Source organism: Ips typographus, linkage group LG2, assembly GCF_016097725.1.
Source record: "Ips typographus isolate SLU linkage group LG2, UJ_Ityp_2.0, whole genome shotgun sequence".
Lineage (NCBI taxonomy): Eukaryota > Metazoa > Arthropoda > Insecta > Coleoptera > Curculionidae > Ips > Ips typographus.
Genome location: NC_138423.1, coordinates 9,776,304 through 9,788,576, shown reverse-complemented (window position 1 = coordinate 9,788,576; position 12,273 = coordinate 9,776,304). Strand labels below are relative to the sequence as shown.

The following is a 12,273-nucleotide window of genomic DNA, read 5'->3' as shown; positions in this document are numbered from 1 at the left end:
CCCCACGATGATGATGTCTTCTAAGTAGACAGACAGGTTTTCTAGGTCAATCCTCAGAGTACAGTCTTCAGAAGTATTTCGAAAGTTGCAGGAGGATTGCACGGTTTAAGAGGCATGACGTTAAAATGCTACAGAGATTATCCACTTCTGTTTGTTTAGCCAATGGGATTTTTCTGGGACTCTGCTTGATTGACTAATGGTCACCAGTTCCAATTCTATGTCTCTCCAAATAAGTTCTTCCCTAATCTGCTTCGTTTAAGGCAGCAGATAATCATGAAAATGGCATTCTCTCTTAAATTTCAAACTATAATATAAGTCCCTCTCAACATGTTTTACGTAACTAAACACGTTGATACACAGCTGAAATCCTGTATAGCAAAAAGCCTATGTCGTTTCCCCCACATAACAAAACGTTAAATAAAAGCTCAATTTTCTTCCTATATATTCAATAAAATCCAAATCAACCCAGGAAACAGAAAATACGCCCGAAGTCGGCCATTATATTATGATTTACGACCCTCAAAAGCGCTGCCTCCACTTGACTTATGTTAGAGCCATCTTCAGCTCAAGCTCTTAGCTCTACGTCTTGATTACTGCTCGCCTCTTATATTTTTTATTCATGAGCCATAATTCTTTTACCGAGAATTGTCACGGGGTATTAAAAAAGCCTCTAAAAAGGAAACCGAAGAGGGCCACTTTTCCGCTTTATACGGTGCTTTCATAAAGCGCGTGGTTCGATAAAGTGATTGTGTTATAGCGTTTTGTTGCAAAAAATAATTGACTGATAAAGGTCAGTTGTATAGGTTCAGTTTAACTTAATCCGGAATTACCCATTGAAATGCCGTTAACTTCAGACTGAAGTTTAATTCATGTGACTTACGCAAATACTGCAGATATGAACTTACCATTAAAGTTGAAGCAATTGTCACTTGTCAGTGTGTTTAGTAGACAAAGACGTTACAACTGTCAAATGCCCTTTCATCGAGCTAGTACAAGAGTATTTGACAACTTTTTCAAAAAATTCTTATTGTAATGACAACTGTGTAATGGTATAAGGGATACATGTAAAACCAATTTGAAACACACCGTATAAAACGATTTAAACTTGAAGTTGGAATGATCCAAATCAAATTTTTTGAATTTAACACACTTCCTGACTTTCAGGTTTTCATACAGAAAAAACGAAATCAATTAATCTAGAACGGAGATTTCAATCCCAAACATTAGCTGACCATCCATATTGACTATCAACAGAACAAATTGCAGGTGGATTTTAATTTGAATAGTAATGGAAATTGTGCCTGTTAGCAACCCGTTTTTCTGCAACGTCGATTTATCGTTAAAACAAAACATTTTGAAATCAATTTTGCTTTGGTAGGAACTCGGAAAGACACTCTAAAAGTAGAATATTTTTCAACAAGCACATAATAATGGTTGTTATTCCTGAGGATAAAATCATCTGACTGAATACAATATTTTACAAATTGCTTTTACATATCACATACGGTATTAACAACTGGTCCTGCTGAATGCTGTCATTTAACTTATAAGATAAATGTTGCCGTCTAATTTTAATTTTTATAAAGTGACAAACAGGAGATTTATACTTTGTCCTGAATATGGCCTAACCCATTAAGCAGTGTCATGTTTTTGGCACGCGTTAAGAATGTTCCCAAGATGGCATTCACGTTCTTGACACATTCCAAAATTACATTGAGAACCTGAATGGAATGTGTTTTTTTGATGTTACAGATCTCCCCTTTCACGTTCTTTTTACGTTCCTTACAGGTTCTGTTGAAAGTGAATAAAATATGAATATCATATTCTTAGGACACATGTTTATTATATACCTATATAGTCACAGTAATATAGGAATATTACTGTCACTATATAGAGATGGACGATGGAGGAACAAACTAGGAATGATAGAGTGAGGTCACGTGTGCAGTATTTGAGTAAATTACAGTTTGTGATTGGTCTAAACTTAGACTTGGTGTAATTCAAACCAAAAGGAATTTTTCTCGGGGAAGCAAATTCGAACATGAACGGAACCTTAATGCTTACTGGGAAATAAAACGTCGACCACAGTAAAAAAATAAAAAATCCTAGTCCTAGATCGATCTGTTGATGCCAGATTATTGTTTCGTATACATATACAAGGAAAAATTGATAGGCTTTGCTTTCGCCCACTTAACATTTTCTCCCCTACGCTTTGCCGCCCTTGTTTGCCTTAGTTGTTACACCTTAAACGCCGGTTTTAATTAGGTTTCTTTCTCTATGGGCTTTTGTGCTCTATCCCCGAGGGTCTGAACGGGATTGTAAACAAGAAAAATACACACAACTTCGACCCTTTTGGCAATTCAGCAAAAAATCTGCAAAAATGCTGGTTCAGCTGTGATACAGTGTCACAAACTTGATTTTCTAAATAATAGAGAATCTTGTAGATTAGCGTATCTTAAACTGTGTTCCACGGAACCTTGGTATTACTAGAGGGTTCCTTCTAAGTAGATGCATTTGTCGTAATAATTATTAATTGCCAAGATAATTTTATTTAATAAAGAATTCTTTGCTATTTATTATATTTTTTTAAGCCGATCTTCGCACCGAAGGCCCTGATATAATGATTCAACTCTCGTTCTTCTTCTCGTAATATTAATAAGTGTACAGGGTGTTCCTAAATATAATGTACTAACAAAAAGTACCTATAACAAAAATCACACAAAAATAGGATGACGCAACAATGCAATAGACAGGTACTTCGTTTTCAATGTGACAAACAAAGAAGTAAACGTCACATTCAAAACCGTGTACCTGTTCTGTCATCCTATTATCGTTTTATTTGGCCATCGCTTGATTTCTGGGAGACAGGATGTTGAAATTTCAAATTGTATTTAGTTTTTCGTCGATGAACCGAGTTAGAGAGTAGAGTTAGTTGTACAGTTAAACAATTTTAAACAGCGTAAACTCCAGATGGGACTTATCCTTAACATAGTTCCAACAGTTAACTACAAGTTTGTGTAAATTGACCTTTAGTTTTAAACCTTTTAAATGAATGTCAATAAGGTTTACTTTTGCTTCTCATCACTGTTTGTTGCAATGATAAATCTCGATAAGAGCGTGATTCCTTTTAACGTAAATTTGTCCTTATTGAGATGGTTCTTGTGAGACTGTCAATTTTAATGTCGACCGACATGTTTTAGTAAACTACAAGTTTAACTGAAGTGTGTAAAACTGATTTTACTAATCTTCAGGACATAAGAAACCTGTTGAAAGCTATTTTTTCAAATTTTAGTTAAACTGATAGTTTAGACTAACACTCAGAGATTTAACTGAACCTACGCACAATTGAGCCTTAACCCAGTTGACTGCGGGAATTGACCCTTAAACAGACAAAATACTGATTTAAACAAATATATATTATTTTACTTTCTCATCATTATATGTTACAATAGTAAACTCTGCTAAGTAAGTGTACTGTTTCAGATTAACTACGTCCTTATTGACATGATTTTTAAGTCAATGTTTTTCGTGTTATTTTGTGGCCAAAAGATAATATATCTTCATCCAGGTAATATTTTTTTTGGGGAATCAATTTTGAACAAACTAAAGTCCAAATTTCATCTTTTATTGCTTTTTCTTCAAAATCATCGTAATTTTGTTTACTTAACCAGATAATTAATTTTTGTTCTGTCCAAGATTTCTGTGGAATTTCTTCTAAAAGTCCAGAATGGTAACTCGCATTGTCCATAATAATTATGAGTAATTTTTCCAATAAATTTGGGAAGTTGATTTTTAAACCAATTTTCAAAGTTTGTCGCCTTTTTTTGAACCGCTTTTAAAAAGCAAACTCGCATTATTAATGAAGCCATTTTCATTTCCTGCGTGAAGTACTACATAACGATCACCTGAAATAGTAGTTGAAGTCATCATCATTGTATTCATGTGGAATCAGAACTCTCATTCAGAAATTCAGAACTAAACCACTGGTTCTTTTAATAGTTTAGTAGATATTGTTAATTACATGCGGATGATTAAATCATTACTAAACAGCACTCAACCCTTTCAATCAATCTGTGTATCCAATTTTAACTTAAAAACAGGCTCAATATTAAAACTAAAGTTTGAATGTTTTTTCTAAATTAGGACGCATATTGTATGATCTTCAAAAGTTACTGGGTAAAGTTTTTTTAATTATCATGTTTTCTTTTCAAATAATTACTTCGTTTAGTTCTCTGCAAATAACTAATTTTGAATCTAACTAAACCATTATTGTAGCTATAGCAGGAGTTCTGATAGTAAATTAGATATCAAAAAAGATTCATTAATCAAAAAGACCATAAAACGCTGTTGTAGATAGATCCAGTCCTGACTTAATTCTTAAATATGGAAAAGAAGGAGTTATTAAGAAAAAGGTATAGAAAATGTGACAGAACTTTGTCATTAAGGAGAGTTTACACACAAAAAACATCGACTTGCATGCAATTTAAATTCAACTGGCATGCAAGTTGATATTTACATGTGCAATATTTACTGGCACACCAGTTTCTATTGACCCAAATAAATCTATGCATGTGTAAACTCTCCTTTAGTGTCATGGTCAACTATAGTCTGTCCGGCGAACCTACGGAGTAATAAAAGCGAAAATTAGGAGGGGTTGACCCGCCCCGTCCATTAGTATTGGTCTATATCCGGTCCGTTTTACAATATAATATCTTCTTCTCTCTCTAATATAAGGACTTCTCGGGTCTCATGTCTCGATTCACTTTTACGTACCTGTTTTACAGTGTAATGCGGACCGACCAAAGTTGCCGCCCATCGAATTTTATTACTCCGTAGGTTCGCCGGATAGACTATAGTTTTGCCACATTCTATCCATAATTACCTTAAAAAATACTCAAAATGGAGAGTTTGTTTTGTTTTTATATCATACACAACAACAAACACTACAATGGTGCTTTGATCAATAAAGATATTTCAATTTGGGGCATATTGTAATTATATTTGTAGTATTTTTGATTGCTTGCGAATTTATTTCTTACTTAAAAAAGATTAGTATGGCTCGATTTAGCTGGTAACAAATTAAATTTGTTTTGCCTCACCCTGCAATATTTATTCCCTACGAGCTGCATCGAAAGCCATTAATTTCGCTTTAATTACCGTTGGAGCAAAAGCGCCAATCCTTACCCGAGCTACTTAAAATCCGGGCACGAGTTGCAATGTTAAAGTGCCGTTAGGAGTTATATTGTGTTTAAAAACTATTACTTAGACCAAGGATTCGGTTTCGAAATTTATTACTTTTGGCGATGCGCTTGTATTATTTTATCGTAAAGAAAAATTGAAAAACCGACGCACATTCATACAAAAGTTTACCTAATTGCATCTCTTCATCATCAACTCAACTTCGTTAAAGCGTAGCTGAATTATGAGGGAAGCGTTGCACAAAGGGGAAAATTGCCTCCCTGGGGAAAAAATTATCCGCTTGAATATGTAGGGATTCATTATGTGACGTAGAATCAAGGTAGTTAAAACTCCATATAAACGATTAGCATAGTTGATTGTCTTCTATAATTAAAGCTGGTTGAGGGTGAAGAAACCTGACCAAAGAGAGTTAGTGAAAAACTCCAAAAATTCTAAGCAGAAGCATTTTGGTCGATTTTCCTCGAGGCAGGAAATTAACCTGGGTTTTTCTCGACAATACTTTATACAAGAACATAATAGGCTAGGAAAAATGGGGGACCACTTGAATTAATTTCAGCAATCTATTTAATGTCCGCCCAGCCCTTTGTCATTGCTTTTGATTAAATTGCTTTACTCTCGATTTTGTTTCATCGTCATGATACGCGATATATGTTTGTTACAAATAATGGAAAGGCGTTTTTTCTTTCGTTTTCAAATTGTTTGCTTTGTTTTACCCCATTATAGTTGAATTACATCAGTGGTTTTGTTACATTTACATTACAATTTTGTATGACCAGGCCATTGACAAATGGGTAGCATGAGGAAACGAGAAAACTTTCATACAGACTATATACCATAATATTTAACGTTTTAAGTCAATTGAAATCTAAATTTTTGGACTTTTTTTGGTGTCGACTTGGACGACCAAAGGATCCTATCAATATGTAACAAACCTGTCATTTTAAAGAAAAATGTCTCACTTGGTTTTTTGTTGTTGCCTATTGGTCTAACCAGTCACGTGACGTGAAGTTTTACTTTTCTATAACTTTGACAGTTCGGGACTTACGAACCAAAATATCAAAGTCTTTCAAAACGCCCCCTACATTAGAGATGTAATTTTACTGTCACAAACGTGCCATTTTTATTCACAAATCTGCCAAAAAAGTTGGATATCTTATAGAAGCCTGAAAAGGACCGTTAACGTAGCCTTTTCTAAAAAAAAATAGCATTTTCCGCTTCTCATGCTTAAATTATGACAAATAATATGTTTTTGAGAGGAGAAAAATGTCGCGAATCGAAGATATTATTACTTAAACAGTTTGTAATTTGCCAGTATTTCACTGACAATTCTCTAACTAAATTAAACTAATCTTATTGTTTCGAAATCTATGTTAAACTGTAATTCTTGCAAATTCTAGGCAAATTTTGACATTAGTGACAGATATCACGTGGTTTTTGGAGGATAATTTAGCTAGACAGTCACGTGACCACTGTAAAAATAACTGTCACGATTCTCAAAAACACGTCTTATATCGAATACTACAAGAAAACTTTTCTAAACCCGGATTTTGGTAACTTTTAATCACAGTTTGACAATTTTGACGTTAGTGACAATTGTCACGTGGCTCTAAAACACTATTTAGCTAGACGGTCACGTGACCACTGTCATAAATCTCAAAAACACGCCACGCACATTTTGACATTGATGACAGATATCACGTGGTTCTTAAAGGATAATTTTGCTATGAAGCCACGTGACCACTAAAGAAATAGATCGCAGAAACACGTTTTGTATTAAACACTTCAAAATTTTTGCAACTTTTTAGCACAGTTTGACAGTCAGGGAGAAAATTGCTTGTCAAACCCACTAGTAGTGAGAAAATGACAGTTTAAAGTACATTTTTGGAATCCTCGTTAAATTTCCTATCCAATAACCTGGAAAAAACACTACAAAATTTGGTAAAGTCAGTGAGAAAAGCGTTGTTAAACTTTGAATTGTCAAAAACGTAGTTTGAAAGAAGATAAATTACAGTTTGAAGGATATTTTTGGAATTCGTTTTAATCTCCTATCTAATAACCTGAAAAAATAGTACAAAATTTGGTTCAGTCAAGAAGAAAAGCGGTGTCAAAACTACCAGAAACACGGACATCCATACAAGGCGTCCGATAGATGTCCATTTAATGTCCTGTCTCGAAAATTGCACCTCAAAACAGTTCGCTGGACCTGAAAGGGACATCCACTGGATCTTGTGTGGTATTTGGGCTGTAACTTATTTTTTATTATAAATACATCTAATCTTACGAATTTATGCAATTAGTAGAAATACCTGCACGATTTTAATAAAGAACATCCTGTTTTCCATGGAGTTTCATTGGAGTCTATAATGTTTTCACTCGTAATACTTAACAGTATTTTAGAATCCTAAAGCAGCTAGTGAAGTCAGACACTTAAATACATTACTTTCCAGTAAAACTTGAGCATTTCTATACTTGTTTTCAAATACTTTAGTTTGTGTAGGTTCCTGTAAAAGTGACTTTCAAAGCGTTTACAAGTTTCTACAAGTGGGTTTTCAAGGTTTAACAGCTGATTTTTATATGCAAAAATAACGTCTTCTAGAACGAGATTTTAAGGTTATATACAGGGTGTCCGCTATATTCAAAACAAAACAATTTTTTTTTTCAATTTTTTTGTGAGGTTGTTATGCAAGTTTAACATTCTCCATTCAACTATAAGTAAACGTGCATCTCTAAATATAAATAGAACGCTCAAACATCATTATTTTGACATTCTTAGTAGTACATGAAAAGTCCAGTTTATAGCTTGATTCATAAGGTTTGGACAACATTGTGAATTTCAGGTATGTTTATTCGGGGGTAATATCCCTAGTGCATTTAATTTTTCCGGAAAAATTCGGAAAAACGAGTCGTCTCGTCTTCGACTCGGATGATTTTTAAAACCACTCTCGCTCATGCTATTTGTTAAAACAAATTACTTAGAAACGAGTATTCCAATTTTTCCACAGGAAAAATTAGATGCACGAGGGATATTTGGTAAGATTATTTCCTGAGTTAAATAAACATTTTATTTTAATTAAAACAATAAGAACAATAATTAATAAGAACAATAACTTTCAAGCTAGAAAGGGTAACACTATTCTTTATGTTGTTGTGAGGAGTGTGCAACTTTTTCGATTTTTTTTCCGGAAAAACTGCTGACAGCTCAGTTGACAGTTGTTGACAAGTGATTTTTCCACTTAAAATTTACATTTGTTATACTAATTCTTGATAGCGATTGGTCAAAATTGATAGGAAGGAAATAATCAATTTAATTTAATATCCAGAGATAACCGATCAATAATAATAAACATACAAGGAAAAAGAAATCATATTTTCAACCAGTTATAAAAGAGCGAGATATTTAACTTAATTCTCAAATCATGTAAAAATTTTAATTACATATTTTACAAAAGTATGGGATAAACAAATATAATGGAAAGTTGATAATTTCACACCCTTTTGCTATCCAGCTCCCAAACATTGATTAATAATGTGGAGGTGTTTTGTGAACGTATAGTTGAACGAAAAGTAAAACTGTGTAACTACTCATAAAAGCAAACTTTTCCTAACTGGTTAAATAAATAGCTTGAAAAACCGCTTTTCAAATGAAACAAACGTTTCTTTAAATGTTAAAATATCCTTACCCGTGGGTTTGAACCCACATTTTAAATACAGAGGGAGAAGTTTCCTCTAATCCCGATAATCTTCTTTACGAACCACTGAATGGACTGGTTAAAACAAAAACAACCCCGTCGTTAAGCCTAAAAGTGCGCAACCCAAAGCTCTAAAGTGATTTGAGCTCAACCATAATAAAATTTAAAGTTTTTTAGGTTATGGCACTTCTTTAATTTGAACTATCAAACAAGTTTAAATAAAGTAGCTTAAAAAATTCTGTTTAGCGGATTGTTGTTTTTCCTTTAGATTCGAACTATACTTAAATAGAACATTTTATATACAAAATCATTTCCTTCTTTTCAGATACCGTTGTGTCCGTGAATTAGGTAGATTAGATAGGTAAAAAAATAAAACATTGTAAATTAATAACCTGTTACAAAGCACAGGGTGAATTTTTACCACCCCTTAACTTCCTTAATTTTGATTTTAGCAAAAAACGTTAAATACAAAACTAGTAAATATTTAGGTCTACTTTACTCTTAGATAAACCATTATTATACAAGTTGTCCCAAATTAGAGTAACAAACTAAACTTATACTAATAATATACAACGTGTTCCATTTTAAAAAACACAAGTTTGGTCTGTCACACTTTTTTGGGACATCCTGTATAATTCAAGTTCAGGTTGCGTTCAAATCTTTAGAATAAATTCTACAACTTTTGGAAACAAAATTTTTTCTCTAAAATTATAAACAAAAATATTAAAGGGGGGCCGTTTATAATGAGACACCCTGTACAGCGTTGCCACTGTGCAGTTGTTAATTACTTAAATTTTTGTTTAAAAAGTATTAAATATTTGAGTAACTTGAGAAGAAAAAAATGTTGTTTTCTAAAATAGATGTGAGTCATACTCGTTTCAATTATGATTAGAAACTTAATATATTTAGGCAAGTGCAAAGCAAATAACAAATTAGCAACAAAAAATTATCAATGTCTGAATGTTTGTTTTATTTATCATGATTTATATCTAAACTCATCAATACGCGGGTTTTCCGGAATAGTAGACCTATTTCCAAAAGTGGTCGTATTGTATTAAGGTAATTCAACCAGAAAATCAATCTACATTAACATAAACAACGATTTAATTGAATTTTGATCTTTGTACAAAATTGCTATTTTTGGGAATATGTCACTATTCGGAGAACAATCGAAGAGCTATAATGAAATTTAATTAACAATACTTAAGACTTTTCAATGCAATCGTTTATTTAAAAATAAAATATTTTGAAACATTACTAGTTAGGGTGAAATTCATGGCTTTAATTATGCAATATTCTTTCGTCAACTCTTTCAAAGTTGGTGGTTGGTTTTTTAATTTTTTTTCTCTTTTAGTGTTTCCATAAACAAACCTCCAAGGAACTTAATTGGGTGATTTTGGATGTTAACCGATCTTCCTTTCGCTACCTTTTTACCTTGGAAAAACACTGTTAAGACTACTTTTTGAACCGTAAAATTCTCTATTACTATGTTTAGAATTAGGATGTAATACATAAAACTCAATGTTAAAAAAAACAAGATGAATGTAAACACATAAGTTTTTAAAATAATGCGGTATGAATGGTGCTGTTCCTAGATTTGGGTATATTTGTACGTTCTAACTTCTAACGCATAAAGTTGAGTACATATTTCACCAGCTGTTTCACAACAACTAACATGAGTTTGTGTTTGAATAGTATGATTAATTACCAGTTAAAAAAAAAAGGTTTTTCCCGTGCGTGCGTGACAATTTGCGAGAACGGGAATAGTATATTTCATTAAGAGTACAAAAACCAACCGGGAAGTAACATACAGGATTAAAGGGAATTTGTTAGAATATTTTCATTTAATAATTAGGATGATTATGTCGAAGTCGTACAAAAAATAGTGTAAACATCACGAACAGTAATAGCTTTACTGATCTCAGACCACTCCTCTCCAAACTTTGTCATCGATCAGTACATCTTACTGACTGTTCTTGATACTTAATATACTATTCCTGTCATTCATTACATCCGCGTTAAACTCTTCCATGTTTAAAATAAATTATTCTAAAAATTTGCGCCATACTGTATCTCTAATATAGGATTATATATTAAGTTTACGCATGTCCTGTAATTATAGTCTTATCAATCAACTAAACATTTTGAAAAAAGATGAGCAAAGTAGGGCTGATGATAATTGTACTGTTAATTGTCTTGTCAAACAACATCACTTTTTTTTCAAGGAACTAAAAACAAAATCAAACTTTTGATATTCTCCTAGAATATGACTAAAATTTGGATAACATAATTGAAAACACAACATAATTGAAAACACTATGACCGACATATGTTTTACAAAACAACCCAAAACCGTAATCTACCCGGAAAATACTTTCAAGTAGAAAAAAACCCTACCGAGAGTAGGTTAAATTGATGTGCCAGTCCGTGGGGTTATTAATGGACAAGAGCTTAGATTTATGGTTATTTGTTCTTCTGGGCTTTACTTCGGCATGATTGAATTTAATAATGCGTAACCAAGCGTATATTCAACGAACACCCAGTCAGTTGATAAATAGCGCGAATATCAAAAATACCTTGAAAAGCTGCCTCAAACTGAGCTTTTTGTATGTCTTCCTGATCCTTCCCGTAACCGACGGCTAAAAGGAAAAACGCCAAAGCCCCGAGGGGCCCCAAATATCCTCGCATGTCCTCTCGCACCGTCAATAGCTCCGAGTGTTCGTAATTTTCGCGCTGATTCTACGAGCGCACATAACCACCCCGGGGCCCCGTAAAACGCTCCCGGTTACGCACTACACTAATTAATCCTGGATTATTCATGAATCGGACGACCGTCAAACGAGGTAAGTGGGCAATTGTTCCCGTAGCTTACCGTACGGACATGTTCTTACCATACGCGCACCCACGAGTTCTGATCGACTCTGGGGGGTTGAAATTGTATATTACGGCTCCGGTTCGTTCAATACCGCCCGATCGAATAGTATTACGCACGCCTGGCATTCCCTGGATTGCATGAAGGGTGATTCTTTTGCCTCTTTATGTATGTGGCTCCATCTCTTCCTTGATCGTTCTATTAAATTTAGAGGGCATTTTACTACTGCTACATTATTCTACTATATTGAATCAATATAGAAAATATTCTTGACGATGGTGGGAGAATAGTTATTTTTCTTCCATTATCATTACAACACTTTATGAGTTTCCCTCTTCTTAACGTATTTTAACCAATCTAATATCAGTTGGAAAACTTCTTTACCGTCCAAAGTATATGACACATGTCCATGATTTTTACAGTCGCGGTTTATACAGATCTTATTAGAACTTTTTGATTTAACAGGTTTAATAATCCGCATCACGCGCATTCAGTCACTACTAACAGCGTTCA

The 12,273-nt window shown here is 33.5% G+C and overlaps 1 protein-coding gene across 1 annotated transcript in view; it reads right to left on the bottom strand.

The window, feature by feature from the left end:
* Window positions 1-11,824, bottom strand: part of SP2353 (EGF like, fibronectin type III and laminin G domains protein pikachurin) — a 165,410-nt gene extending 153,586 nt beyond the window's left edge. Inside the window, exon 1 of the mRNA XM_081972229.1 lies at window positions 11,465-11,824. Within this exon, the coding sequence (XP_081828355.1) occupies window positions 11,465-11,576 (112 nt within the window). The 5' untranslated portion in view covers window positions 11,577-11,824. The remainder of the gene's footprint in view (window positions 1-11,464) is intronic.
* Between the last annotated feature and the right edge of the window lie 449 nt (window positions 11,825-12,273).